We start from the raw sequence: 18293 nt of genomic DNA, 5'->3' as shown, positions 1-18293 counted from the left end.
GCAGAAATTAAAGGAACGGCAAAAACATCAAACATCAGTTCTTGCTCCTTTCATAAATTTGCTAACAAGTAGATAAATACATTAATGAAATTCTCAAAGTATTTTAAACACTTAAAAATAGTCTGAACAGTACTTTTATATAGAGCTTTTTAATCCTGCTCTAATTAACACATCTCTCATTTATAATGTCTTTAATTCTGCTGCTGGATATTTTAATCTTTGCACCCGTTACACTGCCAGTATTAACTAATAAATCATCTTGTTTTAAAAACAGACCTGCATAAATTTTTACGGTTGTTTTTTTGACCTCTACTCGGAGTGTGTAACAGAAGAAGGCGTGGTCTTCTGGCTGCTAAACGGGCGTGAAGGTGATTAGCGTCTCCCTTCATTTCCAGTCCTGCGGGAGCATAAGCGGTAAAACTTCAGCTACTTTTACTTGTCTGCTATCATATTTAAAATCTGCGCGCGCTGCTTTTCTTGTGCAAGTTTAGCTAACTTAATGTCCGTGCTAGCTTCACGTTAGCAAAGGGAGCGACCAGTTTCGATCACTTGTCCTAAGTTGCGCATCTGTTTTATAACATAATTCCCTGCAGGCGCTTTGCATCTGGAAATGGCCCAGTCAACCCTCGACTCGATGCCCGGAGCCTCGACGGGGACCGTGGTTGTCACGGAGCCTCTGAACTTCTGGGGTGGAAAACGAGTGAAACCCAGGCAGGAGAAAAACGCTGAGCCCGTGTTTGAGCCTGCAACTGGTGAATATACTGCTCTTTAAAATCTGCTTTAGCCTTAGTGCTCCTGCTAAGGACACGTATTCTGGGGAAAACAAGTGACGGTGGTTTAAAGGCCTGCGGTTTTTCTGAAATATATTTGAAACGCTCAGATTCTGCTCAGACTTCTGTTAAGTATTGTAACATAGACATTTTGCCTTAACTATGTGCAGACTAGTAGACAAACAAAGGGCTGTTTTTTTCCCCCTTTACTTGATATTAGTATAAAGTTAATTGGATTTCATGCTTTCAGGTTATAAAGGTTAGGGATATGCACAGTAATGACAGGCAGGCATAAACATTTCTGAAGATTAAACAATGCAAGGGTCTGTTTTACATTTTAATGTTGCACAAAGAAGATCACTACTGTTAATGAGGGTGTATTTACTGATTCAGGTTAAAAATGTCAATTGTTAGATAAGAGATTTGATGCACAGAAAAATGCATGATGTAGAGGAGCCCAGCTCGCTTTTCATTCGTAGCTCAGCTCTGTAACCTGGTGTTCTTCTGGTCTCTGCAGGCCGGGTCCTGTGTCAGATGGTGCCCTGTGGGGCTGAGGAGGTGGACGAAGCCATACAGAGTGCCTATGCCGCCTACCAGAAGTGGAGCAAGATGGCAGGCATGGAGAGGGCTCGGGTGATGTTGGAGGCTGCTCGCATTATCAGGGTGAGACGGCCAAGCTGTTGTGTAATAACCACCAGCAGTCCAGGAAACTGTCTAGTTCAGTGTTTGTGCAATATAAATTGGACTTGACTGTTGGAAGCCTGCAATAAGACATTAGTTATTCATTAAAATGCACCCCTCCCTTCTCTGCTGGCCTACATTTGAACCAATTTAACCTTTTGTGTGTCTCTATTGTCTCTCGGTCATTGCATAATCTTAAAACAAGACATCTTGTTCCACAAAATTACTGATGAGTGTCAATTAAAATACTTCCATGCTTTTTTTTCCCTTTATGCATGTTAAAAAAATAGGAAAGGAGGGAAAAAATTGCAAAGCTGGAAGTGATCAACAATGGGAAATCCATCATTGAGGCTCTGGTGGATATTGACATTGCCTGGCAGAGCATTGAGTACTATGCCGGCCTGGCTGGTACACTTGCGGGTGGGTGCACCAATGCTTCTGTGTTTGTCAAAAGGTGCAAAAACCTCCGTTTGGTATTGTTTTTAACATTGTGCTGTCATTTTGGTGCAGGCCAGCACATCCAGCTCCCTGGAGGAGCATTTGCTTACACTAGACGGGAGCCACTTGGTGTGTGTGTGGGAATCGGTGCATGGAACTACCCTTTCCAGATTGCATCATGGAAATCTGCTCCTGCTCTGGCATGTGGTGAGTTTTATAACAGCATGTGTATCATCTGCTGTCAGTAATCTGCACAACAGAGGATTGCGACATATAGGAGAGCAGGGGACTGAAACAAGACAGACTAGAGAAGACATACTTTTTCATAGATGTGGGGGGGAGGGGGCAGAGACAAAACGGCAAATGTCCCTCTTTGTCTTAACAGAGAACAGGTTTATATCATATTTTTTTAAAAAAAAAGAAAAAGAAAAAAAAACAGTAGGACATCTTCAGTGAGCAGTAATTGGTGAGGGTCCATTAACAAGAAGAGCCATCAGCTTCAACTTGCTGCGAGTGTGAGAGGCAAGAAAAGAGTGGAGAAAAACAAGAGTGAGAGAGACAAAAGCAAAAGATTGGCAGTTTAAAATGGGAAGAGCCTGCTAAAGATAATGTAGCAGAGCCACAGAGCCTCTGTCACATCACTGATGAACACTAGTCCTATCAATCCACCTGTTGTACAGCTTGTTCCTGTCTGTTTGTCTTGTTTCATGTGACCATTCACAAAGATAGCTTTGCAGGATTTAATTGTGGTTGTGTTTTTTAGGTAATGCCATGGTATATAAACCCTCTCCAATGACTCCGGTGACTGCTGTCATCCTGGCTGAGATCTACAAAGAGGCTGGGGTACCTGATGGGCTTTTCTGTGTGGTCCAAGGTGGAGCAGAGACCGGCAGCTTGCTCTGCCATCATCCAAAAGTTGCTAAAGTCTCTTTCACGGGGAGTGTTCCTACAGGCAAAAAGGTACAGACCAGTACAGCATTGTTTCCCACACATGGACTGTAGTTGGGCTGCCCAGATACACTGAACTATTATTATTATTAATATTATTATTATTATTATTAGTATTATATATTTTATTTCATTTATTTATGTTTTTTTTTTTTTCAACCAGGCTGTAAACTGAATTTAGTGCTGTGGACTTGGACATTTAAACATGGGAATTTAGGATGCTCCCTTTTGGACTCACTTATTGGGTATTTATACTCCTGTGGGGAAATCTACACCGTAACTATATTGGAACGACAAACCCCTCTAAAATCCTACAGTGCGACCTGATTTGCACCTCCCTAGAAATGTAGTGTTATGGAAATTTTAACAATAACCTGCAAACACCTCGGTGAGCATTAGTTGAAGTGAGTTTAATAACATATTTCAATATGAAGAGAACCACTCCAATCAAACACTAGGGTGATCTCTGAATTGTGGCCGCCGATGCAGATCTTCAAGTCTACAATGAACCTTCTGTGAAGGTGCAATAAAACTTCAGGCCCACTTGTGATAAGTTTCCACATGCATGCATACAATTGGTGTCAGGAGTTATCTTGCTATACTCACTTGCTATATTGCTTTACTAGCTATACCGCTATTGTGATTGGCCTGTTCAACAACTGTTGATTCCTCATGTGCATTTCAAGTTACAATTTTTGAACTTGTCAATGAGAGAATAACAGTCATGATCTCAGTATAAGAAAGAAAAAAAGCGTAGCATCCAATTTTCTCAAATTCCTGGAACGAGAACTGAAGTTATAGGAACTGACATGACGGAATGTACAAAGAAGTGAAACGATGTCCGTTACAAATATGTTTGCCCCTAAAAGGAAAACTGACTGCAGAGAGGCAGTGGGGACGCAAACACACTGTAGTTAACACATAATGTACCTCAAACAAGCATTAATGCTGCAGGCTCTACAAAGATTTTCTGCAGAAATCTAAATCAGTCCTCATCCTTAAGTCTGCATTGGCTTCACTGTTCATCTTTCAGGATGTTGTATGAATTGGACAGACTCAGAGTACACCGCCCTGGAGGTGACAACAGTAGCCCTTGTTCTGCTCTGGAGATCTCCTGCAGGGTGGAGGAGGGTCACCCTAACCAGCCTTAAAGATCTGCTGTTTTATTTTAAGCTAAAGGTGACTTTGTTATACAAGCCCACAGACCATGGCTGCTCTCTTTACTTTCAGGTCATGGAAATGTCTGCAAAGAGTGTGAAGCAGGTGACTCTGGAGCTTGGAGGGAAATCTCCTCTCATCATCTTCAAAGACTGCGAACTGGAGAATGCAGTGAAGGGGGCACTAATGGCAAATTTCCTGACACAGGGAGAGGTGAGTCTGTACATTGTACTTTTGTGTACTGTGCAGCCTGATGCAAGACAGACTCTTGGAGGTTTTGTTTTATTAACTTTGTGGTGAAATATGCAGGTGTGCTGCAATGGGACCAGAGTGTTTGTGCAGCGGGAGATCATGCCACAGTTCCTAGAGGAGGTAGTCAAAAGGACCAAGGCCATCCCTGTTGGTGACCCCCTGCTCGAGAACACCAGGATGGGAGCTCTGATCAGCAAACCACAGCTGGAGAAAGTGCTGGGATTTGTCAGTCAGGCCAAGAAAGAGGTGCTTTTCATTAGAGGGAGTGAATTGGCTTTAATAGTTTGTGGTTTCTCAGTTAAGCACAAAGAATCTGTATTACTGTGGGTGTTCTTTAACGTAGCTCTTGTAATTATTTATTTATTTCTAGGGAGCCAGAGTGCTTTGTGGAGGAGATCCCTTTGTCCCCAGTGACCCCAAACTGAAAGGGGGGTATTTCATGTCACCATGCGTACTTGGTATGTCTAACACTTTGGTTAATGGTGGTACAGCACACTCAGCTTTGTTTTTTAACACACAAAGTCTCTCGACACAGATAACTGCAGAGACGACATGACCTGTGTGAAGGAGGAGATTTTTGGCCCTGTCATGTCAGTTTTGCCTTTTGACACGGAGGAAGAAGTGATCAAGAGAGCCAACAACACCACCTTTGGACTGGCCTCTGGGGTCTTCACCAGGTCAGTTTGTTGTGAGTCAGCAGTGTGGTGCAACTGTTGACGGCTTGCTCTTTTAAGATAATGAGTTTATTGCCTTCTGTTGGCTGTGGCTCAAGGTCTCCACAGTGCGGCCAATTCACTGCACAGTAGCAATTTCAAGTTGCATACCGACTGCTTTTCTCTGTATAAAAGTCGGTTCTTTTCCTCCTCCTACAGGGACATTTCTCGAGCCCATCGCGTGGCTGAGAACCTGGAGGCAGGGACCTGCTTTATCAACAATTACAACATCAGCCCTGTAGAGGTGCCGTTTGGAGGATACAAGATGTCGGGTAAGATGCTGTCAGCTTTTCATGGTCTGGGTAAATGCTGCATTTGCTCAGTAAATTAACCAGTTCTCTCCTGATCCCTGCAGGCTTTGGCAGAGAGAACGGCCAGGTGACCATCGAGTACTACTCCCAGCTGAAGACTGTAGTGGTGGAAATGGGTGACGTCGAAAGCCTCTTCTAAAGTTTTACACCGCTGTGCCAGAACTGTGACTAGAGCTCTTCACTTCTCCCTTCTTACTGTGTTAGGCTGACACATAATTAATGCAAAGTGTGTGGAACATGATGTAAACAAGCATAGATGCAGAGCACTCCCCCTCCCCCCCCCCCAAAAGTATTCAGTACTTCATTATTACATCAGTAAGTGAAGGATAGCTGGATTTAAAAGTTGGGGTTTTCTGAGGAAACACAAGTGTGCAACGATGGAACCAGCATTAGAGGAAGACTTCTTTGTACTGTTGTTTGGACAGCTGCTCCTTTGTATCAAAATAAATTGTAGAAGCAAATTCTTTTTCTTTGTTGCTTGTGAGGTGAATGCTATACTACGGTGGCCCTGAGATGCCAAACGGACTGCAACTTAAGAAAACACCAGCAATAAGAAAAACGGCTCTTTAGTCTTATACTGCGGCTCCGCGTGGTTTCGGGAAATAAATTAGAAGTATTTAGCTGAAGTGTATTTTATTTATGTTAGTTTTTTTTAACTTGTAGTTCCAAATTGGAAGATTATTGTGACATTGAAATATAAAAATAAAATCAGATTTTATTATTTTGTTCATCGCTCAAAATAAGCGTCACACTCGCGGAAGCCGGTGTACCCGCCGAAACGTCGTGCTTTTATCGAGACTTTCAACCCCAGGTAGGCCAGTTATGGATCTTCGGATCCACATTATGTCAGCAGCTGTTCTCCACCGTGAACTATGTTAAAAACAAACACCGCTCACGCCTCACAGATGACAGCTTACAGTCCTGCCCCGATTTGCAGACGCTGTGCGCAAAGGTTCAGGAGCAGAAGTCCCATTGTAAAGATATCACGGCAGACCCGACGATGTTTCCATGAACATGCTTTTCAGCATCTCTTTATTGACCACTTTTCACACACGGTTGCTGTACGCATACAGCAGGCTGTAGCTTTTCAGCTCACAACCCGACACACACCAACACAACAGCATAGATGGCACAGACGTTAAGGCGGCGAGGCGTGATTGCGGGTGCCGCTCAGGTACGTCCGCCTCCCCTGCAGCGGTGCTGCAGACCGCACCCGACCACACACATTAACCTGGTAAAATACATATTTAGGCAGTATTTTTCATCTTTTAGCAGCATAGTGCTTTTTTTCCAATTATTATTTTAAAAGTCAGGTCAAGGCTCCAAAAGCCCAAAGGCGATATAAGGGTGCTACATGGATCATTTTAGTTCAGCTGGGTGTCTTTCCTTTTGTTATATTTCTTTGAGTTCAAAATGTGTTAATTACAGAAATAAAATGTAATTTTCTCTGTAGCACTTCATGGATTTCATAAGCAACACACCTTAGTTGTTCACACAAAGCAATAAAGGTAAAAATCTGACCACAACCTGGTGCACCTTGTCCCTGTGTATGAGCCCTTAGTGCGCAGGGTGCCACCAGCCACCCGCACAGTGCAGAGATGGTCAGAGGAGAGCGAGGAGGCTCTTAAGGACTGTTTTGAGTCGACTGTGTGGGAGGTGATCTGTGACGACCATGGAGAGGACATCGACAGCCTTACTACATGCATTACTGACTATATTAATTTCTGTGTGGATAACACCGTACCTACCAGGACTGTACGGTGTTTCTCCAACAACAAACCTTGGATTACCCCAGAAATTAAAGCTGTCCTCAAGCAGAAGAGGAGGGCCTTCAAATCCAAAGACAAAGAGGAGTTGAAAAGGGTGCAGAGAGAGTTGAGGGGACTGATAAGGAATGGGAAGGACAGCTACAGGCAGAAGATGGAGAACCAGCTTCAGCAAAACAACGTTGGTGAAGTCTGGAGAGGCCTCAGAACCATCTCAGGCCACAAACAGCAGAACTCTCTGCCTGGGAGGGATGTGAGATGGGCAAATGAACTGAATCATTTCTTCAACAGATTTGATTCAACCATGAGACAGTCTACAACATCGGCTGCAGACTCACCCACCCCCACTGCTGCTGTTCCACCTCTGACACCTCAGACACTTCACACCTCCTCTATTCACCCTGCTCACTCCCCCCCACCCCCAACAACAGCATCCAATACACACTCAACACAAGGCTCCAGCCTGTCTCTCTCAACCACCCAGGTTAGGAGGGAACTGAGGAGGATTAATGGCAAGAAGGCAGCGGGCCCAGATGGCATCAGCTCGAGGGTCGTCAGGTCCTGCGCGGACCAACTGTGTGGGGTGATGGAGCACCTCTTCAACCTGAGCCTGAGGTTGGGAAGAGTCCCACAGCTCTGGAAAACCTCCTGTGTTGTACCAGTGCCAAAGACTTCACGCCCCAAGGACCTCAACAGCTACAGGCCGGTGGCTCTGACATCCCACCTGATGAAGACCCTGGAGCGGTTGGTCCTGGCTCAGCTTCGGCGCCTAACAAGCTCATCACTGGACCCACTTCAGTTTGCCTACCAGCCTGGCATTGGAGCGGATGATGCCGTCATTCACCTCCTACATCGTTCCCTCGCTCACCTGGAGACCGCTGGAAGCACTGTGAGAATCATGTTCTTTGATTTCTCCAGTGCCTTCAACACTATTCTTCCCTCGGTTCTGAAGGACAAGCTGGAGAACTCTGGAGTGGACCATCACCTCACTACCTGGATTTTGGACTACCTCACCGACCGACCACAGTATGTGAGGACTCAGGGCTGTGTGTCGGACAGGGTCGTCTGCAGTACGGGGGCCCCACAGGGAACGGTTCTGGCTCCGTTCCTCTTCACCATCTACACTGCAGACTTCTCCCACAATTCCACCCAGTGCTTCCTGCAGAAGTTCTCTGATGACTCTGCAATAGTCGGCCTCATCACTGATGGGGACGACAAGGAGTACAGAGGACTGACTCAAGACTTTGTGGACTGGTGCCAGCTGAACTACCTCCAGATCAACGCCAGTAAAACCAAGGAGCTGGTGGTAGACTTCCGCAGGCACAAGCATTCTCCACTGCAACCACTGAACATCCAGGGTATGGACATTGAGGCTGTGGACAGCTACAGGTACCTTGGTGTTCATCTGAACAACAGACTGGACTGGACTCATAACTCAGACGCCCTCTACAGGAAAGGGCAGAGCAGGCTGTACCTGCTGCGGAGACTCAGGTCGTTTGGGGTGGAGGGCCCACTCCTGAAGACCTTCTATGACTCTGTGGTGGCTTCTGCTATCTTTTATGGTGTGGTCTGCTGGGGCGGCAGCATCTCTGCTGGGGACAGGAAGAGACTGAACAGGGTGATCCGAAGGGCCAGCTCTGTTCTAGGATGCCCTCTGGACCCAGTGGAGGTGGTGAGTGACAGGAGAACGGCGGCTAAGCTGTCATCCCTGTTGGACAACGTCTCCCACCCCATGCAGCAGACTGTGACAGCACTGAGCAGCTCCTTCAGTGGGAGACTGCGGCACCCACGGTGTGGGACGGAGAGATTTCGCAGGTCTTTCCTCCCCACTGCTGTCAGACTCCACAACAAAGACTTTAACTGAACAAACACACACATCCACACATGTGCAATAACACTAAGTGCAATAATCTTTTCTGGCATCGTTGTATTTTTACTCAGTTGTATATAGCATTCGTATTCTATTTTTATCTTATTGTATATTTTTATTCTATTTTATTCTACTGTATATGGTATATTATTTTATTCTATTCTGTACAGCTGTGTACTGTATTTATTCTTATTGTATTCTAATTTTTGCGTCATAACTTTTGCACTGTCCACTTCCTGCTGTGACAAAACAAATTTCCCACGTGTGGGACTAATAAAGGTTATCTTATCTTATCTTATCTTAAAAAACAATATATACAGTGTTATCTTCATTTTAGATGTCAAAAAGTATTTGCGGCTCCCAGCGTTTTATTTTGCGTGGAAACCGGGTCCAAATGGCTCTTTGGGTCTTAAAGGTTGCTGACCCTGGTGTAGGAGCCATATGAGTTGTTCCTTTTTTGACTAAGTGGGTTGGTTTAAATGGACTCGCTGTATTTGGTGCACGGGTGTGGGGCGTGTCTCATGAGTGTGGTAGATGATAAATGTGGTTGCACTCACCTGTTCACGGTACCTGATGTTGATGAGCAGAAAGGTATGAGCATGAGGCAAAACCTTCTCTTGAGCGCAGCTCGTATTATTTTCATGTATTTGACTGTAACTTGATAGTTTATGTATATTTGTGCTCTAATTGATGCCATTTGTGCTCTAATTGATGCCATAGGCCAAGTTGTAATTTGGCATTGTAATTAGTAGTGATGGGCAGATGAAGCTTCATGAAGAACTGAAGCTTGTCACCCCAGCGCAAAGCTTCTTGAAGCTTCATTTGCTCTAGTAGGACACCTACTGGACGTAAAAATATTAGTTGGCATGAATATGAAGAGTGTGGCCTTTTGCACACAGCCTGTAAATGTCAACAACAAAAGGAGTGTGTAAAACATCTATATTGTAGTGATGGCAGTATACTGTGTATATTTATACTGGCAGTATGGAAAATGATCATTTGGAAATGCTTAAAATGGAAATGATCATTTACTGTGAGGTGAGGTGTGGTTGGGGTGTGGACAGTGGTTGTGCTTTTGTAACGTTGAGGTATGGACAGCTACACACACTGTAAAATCTAATTAGTTCCCAGAACTAAAAAAAATTGAGGAAACTCGTTGCCTCAAAAAAAAACTAAGTAAAGCTTACTTAAGATGACTGTTAGGACAACTTATACATTGCAAGTCTGCAGTATTAAGAATAACTTGATATTTCTGACTGTACAATACTAATTGTTTACCTACTGACAAACATTTCAAGTTCAACTAAATGAAAAAACTCTTTGTGGTAACCTGAATATGACTAAAATAATTAATGCTCCTCTGTCTTATAGTGGACAGACTTTCTTTTGGGGGGGCGAGTTGCACCAAAAATTCTGCTGCTGGTTCCTTTAACACCTTGTGTTTTAACAGCAGAAGTGAGTGAGTCAGCAGAAATACGGGGTGGTAGCATGAAGGAGGCGTGGTGTTGAAATAGACTGTGAAGAACCTTTTCCAGTCCTTCTGCGGGAGCATAAGCGGTAAAACTTCAGCTATTTTATTTTGTTGCTTTCATATTTAAAATGTGCACGCGCTGTTTCTCTCGTGCAACTTTAGTTAACTTAATGTCCGTGCTAGCTTCACGCTAGCAAAGGGAGCGACCAGTTTAGATCGCTTGTCCTGAGTTGCACATTTTGCACATCTGTTTTCCAGCTTTGAAACATCCTTCCCTGTATCCCTGCAGGCGCTTTGCATCTGGAAATGGCCCAGTCAACCCTCGACTCGATGCCCGGAGCCTCGACGGGGACCGTGGTTGTCACGGAGCCTCTGAACTTCTGGGGTGGAAAACGAGTGAAACCCAGGCAGGAGAAAAACGCTGAGCCCGTGTTTGAGCCTGCAACTGGTGAATATACTGCTCTTTAAAATCTGCTTTAGCCTTAGTGCTCCTGCTAAGGACACGTATTCTGGGGAAAACAAGTGACGGTGGTTTAAAGGCCTGCGGTTTTTCTGAAATATATTTGAAACGCTCAGATTCTGCTCAGACTTCTGTTAAGTATTGTAACATAGACATTTTGCCTTAACTATGTGCAGACTAGTAGACAAACAAAGGGCTGTTTTTTTCCCTTTACTTGATATTAGTATAAAGTTAATTGGATTTCATGCTTTCAGGTTATAAAGGTTAGGGATATGCACAGTAATGACAGGCAGGCATAAACATTTCTGAAGATTAAACAATGCAAGGGTCTGTTTTACATTTTAATGTTGCACAAAGAAGATCACTACTGTTAATGAGGGTGTATTTACTGATTCAGGTTAAAAATGTCAATTGTTAGATAAGAGATTTGATGCACAGAAAAATGCATGATGTAGAGGAGCCCAGCTCGCTTTTCATTCGTAGCTCAGCTCTGTAACCTGGTGTTCTTCTGGTCTCTGCAGGCCGGGTCCTGTGTCAGATGGTGCCCTGTGGGGCTGAGGAGGTGGACGAAGCCATACAGAGTGCCTACGCCGCTTACCAGAAGTGGAGCAAGATGGCAGGCATGGAGAGGGCTCGGGTGATGTTGGAGGCTGCTCGCATTATGAGGGTGAGACGGCCAAGCTGTTGTGTAACAACAACCAGCAGGCCAGGAAACTGTCTAGTTCAGTGTTTGTGCAATATAAATTGGAGTTGACTGTTGGAAGGCTGTAATAAGACATTAGTTATTCATTAAAATGCACCCCTCCCTCCACTGCTGGCCTTGTTGCATGTTACACATTTACCTGCAGTAAAACTGGACTCCTTTCAACCATACATAGCACAAACATTCACATTGGGAAGACAGGTCAGAGAGAGGTAGAATGTAAGAGAAACAAAGAGAAATACCCAACATCAGGGACAAGAGGAGAGAAAAAGATCTCTGCTCAAACTGAGTTCCCAGTGGGAGAGCAGTTTGAGAACAGTACAAAAAAACCCCCAAAAAACAGCTCAGCACAGAAAAGCACATGGATCTTCACATCTTACACCATGTAAAAAGGGCGTGACATGGGTGGGGGGTATGAAGGAGTGAGCCAGTGTAGACAACAGCCATCCTGTCCTGCAGCTATGCTCCAGCGCGGGACACAGACCTGCCGTGTGTGTGTGTGTGTGTGTGTGTGCGTGCGTGCGTGCGTGCGTGCGTGCGTGGGGTCTTTCACCAGCCGACACAGGTGGCCTTTTAAGGATAGTGTCAGACAGTCACAGCACAGTTTGGGAGAAATTGTTGTTCCAGCCATTTGACCTTGGAGCCTTCTAGCTAAAATTTAAATTTTATTGAATTTTTTATTTATTTAAATTATTGTTTAGCATTCAAATATCTCAGTGAATACAGAATAAAGATTACCACAAAGCAAGAAAGCATGAGACAAGGCTAATCAAAAGGTATTGGCTGAAGCATATGCTTATTACGCCAACACTTTTAACAAAAGATCTTTTAGCATGCAGCTCATGTACATAGAGCTGAAAGCAAAGAATAAAACAAAACAAACAAAAAACAAAACTAACTTTGCACCTTAGATGAGTAACTACATTAAATTAAATTTCATTAAAATAATCAAAGCAAAACAACCAAGGGTTTCAGCATTATTATTTTTGCTCTTTTCATTCTTCTTTATATTTTTCTAATACTCTATTTTTAAACAAGGAAAACAGAAACACATCTCTGCTTTATGTTTGTCCTTCTCTTTTTCTTTTTAAAGAAATCTGTTCCCCTTAAGTCATATTGACTCTCTCTGACTTTAAACAGCTTCTGAGTACTGCGGCAAAGCAAGTTATTTTGTGTTTTATACATTATCTGTGCCAGCATTCAACTAAATCTTAAAAATTCAGGGTATTCAGATTAATAAACAAAATGTTAGTTGGTTCTATATAGTTTGATTGATTTATAATTCTTATAGCTCCTTTTTTTTTTTTTTTTTTTGTAACTAGAAAATAGGAAGAGTATTTGTTTTATATGCATTACCCCATATCTCCAGACAGTAAGTCATATATGGAAGCAACAGAGTACAATAAAGTGTGTATAATGATTTCTTGTTCAGGACATGCTTTGTTTTGGAGAGAATAGCAATGGTTTTTGACATTTTTGTTTTCACATGGTTTATATGTGACTTCCAGCTAAGCTTATCATCAATTATCACTCCAAGAAATTTATTTTCATGTACTTTCAATTTCAATTCCATTAACCCTGATTTTAGATACATTTTTCATTTGTCTAGTGCCAAAAATAATACATTTTGTTTTGTTTATATTTAATGATAACTTAAATATATTAAAAAACTGTATTGATATAAATAACTCCTTTTCCACTGTAGTCAGAAGCTGTTCTAGGTTTTTACCTGAGCAATACAGAGTGGTATCATCAGCAAACAATACACATTACAGAGATAGATAGATAGAGATATAAAGAATAATTTAGGGCCCAGCACAGAGCCCTGAGGAACGCCACAAGTTACCGTCAACTGATTAGATTTTACATTATTGATTTCGACATATTGAAATCTGTCATCCAAGTAACTTTTCATCCACTTGTATGACATCCCTCTTATACCATATCTCTCTAGTTTATTCAATAATATAGAATGATCAATTGTGCTTAGGCTACTGCCCCCGCAACCCGGCCCCGGATAAAGCAGATGAAGATGGATGGATGATCAATTGTATCAAACGCCTTTTTTAAGTCTATAAAAACACCAACAGTATATTCCTTATGATCTATTGCAGTAGATATCCCTTCAACAAGTTCCATCACTGCCATCCAAGTGGACCTTTTCGCTCTAAAGCCATATTGGTTATTACTTAGGAGATTATGCTTCTCAATATATTTATCAAGTCTATTAACAAATAACTTTTCTAAATTTTTAGAGAACTGTGGGAGTAGTGATATTGGCCTGTAATTGGTAAATTGACATCTCTCTCTCTCCTTTTTATGGATTGAAATAACGTTTGCTATTTTCATTTTTGAGGGAAACCATTTGGATCAATTTAACCTTTTTTGTGTCTATGCAATGACAAAGAGACAATACAATCTTAAAACAAAACATCTTGTTCCACATAATTACTGAAGAGCTTCAATTAAAATAGTTCTTTTTTTTTCCCTTTATGCGTATTTTGAAAAAATAGGAAAGGAGGGAAAAACTTGCAAAGCTGGAAGTGATCAACAATGGGAAAACAATCACTGAGGCTCTGGGAAATATAGACTTTTCCTGGCAGAGCATTGAGTACTATGCCGGCCTGGCTGGTACACTTGCGGGTGGGTGCACCAATGCTTCTGTGTTTATCAAAAGTTGCAAAAACCTCCATTTGGTATTGTTTTTAACATTGTGCTGTCATTTTGGTGCAGGCCAGCATATCCAGCTCCCTGGAGGAGCATTTGCTTACACTAGACGGGAGCCACTTGGTGTGTGTGTGGGAATCGGTGCATGGAACTTCCCTATCCTGCTTGCAACATTGAAGTCTGCTCCTGCTCTGGCGTGTGGTGAGTTTTATAATAGCATGTGTATCATCTGCTGTCGGTAATCTGCACAACAGAGGATTGCGACATATAGGAGAGCAGGGGACTGAAACAAGACAGACTAGAGAAGACATACTTTTTCATAGATGTGTGGGGAAAAAAAAAAAACGACAAATGTCCGTCTTTGTCTGTGTCTTTTTGTTAAAATATGCACATTTGAAAAACTAGTTCTTCTGCATGTGCTTAGCTTGAATAGCTTAACAGAGAACAAGTTTATATATCATATTTTAAAAAAACAGTAAAACATCCTCAGTGAGCAGTACTTGGTGAGGGTCTGTTAACAAGAAGAGCCGTCCAACACAACCAGGAAGGGACAGCAGTGAGCTGCAACTTAGTGCGAGTGTGAGGGTCAAGAAAAGAGTGGAGAAAAACAAGTGTAGAGAGAGAAAAGCAATAGATTGGAAGTTTAAAATAGGAAGAGCCTGCTAAAAATAATGCAGCAGAGCCTCTGTCACATCACTGATGAACATGTTATTCTTTTAAAACGTTACTTTTGGCCTGTTTAATACTGGATTCTACCACACGTTCCTATCAATCAGCCTGTTGTACGGTTTGTTTCTATCTGTTCGTCTTGTCTCGTGACCATTCACAAAGATGGCTCTGCAGGCCTTAACTTGCAGGATTTAATTGTGGTTGTGTTTTTTAGGTAATGCCATGGTATATAAACCCTCTCCAATGGCTCCGGTGACTGCTGTCATCCTGGCTGAGATCTACAAAGAGGCTGGGGTACCTGATGGGCTTTTCTGTGTGGTCCAAGGTGGAGCAGAGACCGGCAGCTTGCTCTGCCATCATCCAAAAGTTGCTAAAGTCTCTTTCACGGGGAGTGTTCCTACAGGCAAAAAGGTACAGACCAGTACAGCATTGTTTCCCACACATGGACTGTAATTGGGCTGCCCTGATACACTGATGACCTTCAAAGTAAATTTTGTTCTTTGTTTTGTTTTTTGACCTGTCCAATATTGGAGTGGGATCTGTTTACTAATATAGAATATTTTAGTTTAGAACATAGATGCACATAGGCACTGTGATGTCTCCATGTTAAGCATTAGCATTTTGTCTGCTGCTGTGATGTTTTGTTTTAAGACAGAAGTCAAGCAGGTAGAATGCAGTTAGCAAGCTGCCAAAACTGAAATGGTTTAAGAAGAATTATTGATTTCTTTATTCTTCTTCTTCTCATTATTATTTTCAACCAGGCTGTAAACTGAATTTAGTGCTGTGGACTTGAACATTAAAGATGGGAATGTAGGGTTATTGGCTCACTTTTGGAGTCACGTATTGGGGTATTTATTCTCCTGTGGGACACAGCCCTGACCTACTGTGATTCGCCTGTTTAGCAACTGTTGATTCCTCATGTGCATTTCTAGTTGCGATTTTTGAACTTGTCAATAAAAGAATAACAGTCATCATCTCAGTATAAGAAAGAAATGGAATCAAATTTCAGCAAATTCCTGGAATGAGAACTGAAGTTATAGGAACTGGCGTGAGGGAAAGTACAAAGAAGTGAAACGATATCAGTTACAAATATCTTTGCCCCTAAAGAGAAAACTGACTGCAGAGAGGCAGTGGGGACCTGGGAGGATAAGAGTCCCAGTGTTTTGTTTCAGTCAACTGGTTCAGCATATAAAACACCAGGACACAAACACACTGTAGTTAACACATAATGTACCTCAAACAAGCATTAATGCTGCAGGCTCTACAAAGATTTTCTGCAGAAATCTAAATCAGTCCTCATCCTTAAGTCTGCATTGGCTTCCCTTTTCATCTTTCAGGATGTTGTATGAATTGGACAGACTCAGAGTACACCGCCCTGGAGGTGACAACAGTAGCCCTTGTTCTGCTCTGGAGATCTCCTGCAGGGTGGAGGAGGGTCACCCTAACCAGCCTTAAAAATCTGCTGCTTTATTTTAAGCTAAAGGTGACTTTGTTATACAAGCCCACAGACCATGGCTGCTCTCTTTACTTTCAGGTCATGGAAATGTCTGCAAAGAGTGTGAAGCAGGTGACTCTGGAGCTTGGAGGGAAATCTCCTCTCATCATCTTCAAAGACTGCGAACTGGAGAATGCAGTGAAGGGGGCACTAATGGCAAATTTCCTGACACAGGGACAGGTGAGTCTGTACATTGTACTTTTGTGTACTGTGCAGCCTGATGCAAGACAGACTCTTGGAGGTTTTGTTTTATTAACTTTGTGGTGAAATATGCAGGTGTGCTGCAATGGGACCAGAGTGTTTGTGCAGCGGGAGATCATGCCACAGTTCCTAGAGGAGGTAGTCAAAAGGACCAAGGCCATCCCTGTTGGTGACCCCCTGCTCGAGAGCACCAGGATGGGAGCTCTGATCAGCAAACCACAGCTGGAGAAAGTGCTGGGATTTGTCAGTCAGGCCAAGAAAGAGGTGCTTTTCATTAGAGGGAGTGGATTGGCTTTAATAGTTTGTGGTTTCTCAGTTAAGCACAAAGAATCTTTAACGTAACTCTTGTAATTATTTATTTATTTCTAGGGAGCCAGAGTGCTTTGTGGAGGAGATCCCTTTGTCCCCAGTGACCCCAAACTGAAAGGGGGATATTTCATGTCACCATGTGTACTTGGTATGTCTAACACTTTGGTTAATGGTGGTACAGCACACTCAGCTTTGTTTTTTAACACACAAAGTCTCTCAACACAGATAACTGCAGAGACGACATGACCTGTGTGAAGGAGGAGATTTTTGGCCCTGTCATGTCCGTTTTGCCTTTTGACACGGAGGAAGAAGTGATCAAGAGAGCCAACAACACCACCTTTGGACTGGCCTCTGGGGTCTTCACCAGGTCAGTTTGTTGTGAGTCAGCAGTGTGGTGCAACTGTTGACGGCTTGCTCTTTTAAGATAATGAGTTTATTGCCTTCTGTTGGCTGTGGCTCAAGGTCTCCACAGTGCGGCCAATTCACTGCACTCTGTATAAAAGTCGGTTCTTTTCCTCCTCCTACAGGGACATTTCTCGAGCCCATCGCGTGGCTGCGAGTATGGAGGCAGGGACCTGCTTTATCAACAATTACAACATTAACCCAATAGAGTTGCCGTTTGGAGGATACAAGATGTCGGGTAAGATGCTGTCAGCTTTTCATGGTCTGGGTAAATGCTGCATTTGCTCAGTAAATTAACCAGTTCTCTCCTGATCCCTGCAGGCTTTGGCAGAGAGAACGGCCAGGTGACCATCGAGTACTACTCCCAGCTGAAGACTGTAGTGGTGGAAATGGGTGATGTCGAAAGCCTCTTCTAAAGTTTTACACCGCTGTGCCAGAACTGTGACTAGAGCTCTTCACTTCTCCCTTCTTACTGTGTTAGGATAACACATAATTAATGCAAAGTGTGTGGAACATGATGTAAACAAGCATAGATGCAGAGCACTCTTCCCCCCCCCCCCCAAAAGTATTCAGTACTTCATTATTACATCAGTAAGTGAAGGATAGCTGGATTTAAAAGTTGGGGTTTTCTGAATAAACACGCAAGTGTGCAACATTGAAGTAATCGGAAGAAAATTTCTGCCTAACAGCTGTCACATTTATGCTTTTTATTTGTTCTTGTTTCTAATGTCTCTGTAAAGCACTTTGAATCACCTTGTTGTTGAATTGTGCTATACAAATAAACTTGCCTTGCCTTGCCTTACTGTTGTTTGGACAGCTGCTTCTTTGTATCAAAATAAACTTGTAGAAGCAAATTCTTTTTCTTTGTTGCTTGTGAGTTGAACTGTATGAATATGCTATACTGAAATCACTTCAACAGTCACTTCAAGGTGCTTTATAATGCAAGGTAAAGACTACAATATTAGACAGAAAATGCCAACAATCAGGGATCCCCCCCCCCCCCCGTGGG

The 18293-nt window shown here is 42.9% G+C and overlaps 1 protein-coding gene across 3 annotated transcripts; it reads left to right on the top strand.

The window, feature by feature from the left end:
* Positions 1 to 294: 294 nt before the first annotated feature.
* aldh9a1a.1 (aldehyde dehydrogenase 9 family, member A1a, tandem duplicate 1) lies at positions 295 to 17981 on the top strand. 3 transcript variants are annotated; one of them, XM_082524613.1, is made up of 12 exons: positions 295 to 414; positions 594 to 752; positions 1288 to 1433; positions 14055 to 14184; positions 14275 to 14409; positions 15092 to 15288; positions 16412 to 16552; positions 16649 to 16837; positions 16943 to 17030; positions 17108 to 17249; positions 17410 to 17522; positions 17606 to 17981. In XM_082524613.1, the coding sequence occupies exons 2-12, from the start codon at positions 611 to 613 to the stop codon at positions 17698 to 17700; spliced, it is 1518 nt and encodes a 505-aa protein (XP_082380739.1). In that variant the 5' UTR covers positions 295 to 414; positions 594 to 610; the 3' UTR covers positions 17701 to 17981. The 3 variants fall into 3 exon arrangements, with proteins under 3 accessions (XP_082380739.1, XP_082380738.1, XP_082380740.1); XM_082524612.1 differs by lacking the exons at positions 14055 to 14184; positions 14275 to 14409; positions 15092 to 15288; ... (4 more) ...; positions 17410 to 17522; positions 17606 to 17981 and adding exons at positions 1742 to 1871; positions 1962 to 2096; positions 2653 to 2849; ... (4 more) ...; positions 5120 to 5232; positions 5316 to 5732; XM_082524614.1 differs by lacking the exons at positions 295 to 414; positions 594 to 752; positions 1288 to 1433 and adding exons at positions 10319 to 10464; positions 10668 to 10826; positions 11360 to 11505.
* Positions 17982 to 18293: the final 312 nt, after the last annotated feature.

This window comes from Aulonocara stuartgranti, assembly GCF_965226115.1.
Source record: "Aulonocara stuartgranti genome assembly, chromosome: 23".
Classification (NCBI taxonomy): domain Eukaryota; kingdom Metazoa; phylum Chordata; class Actinopteri; order Cichliformes; family Cichlidae; genus Aulonocara; species Aulonocara stuartgranti.
The sequence above is the reverse complement of the archived record's forward strand: the minus strand, read 5'-3'. Positions and strand labels throughout refer to the sequence as shown.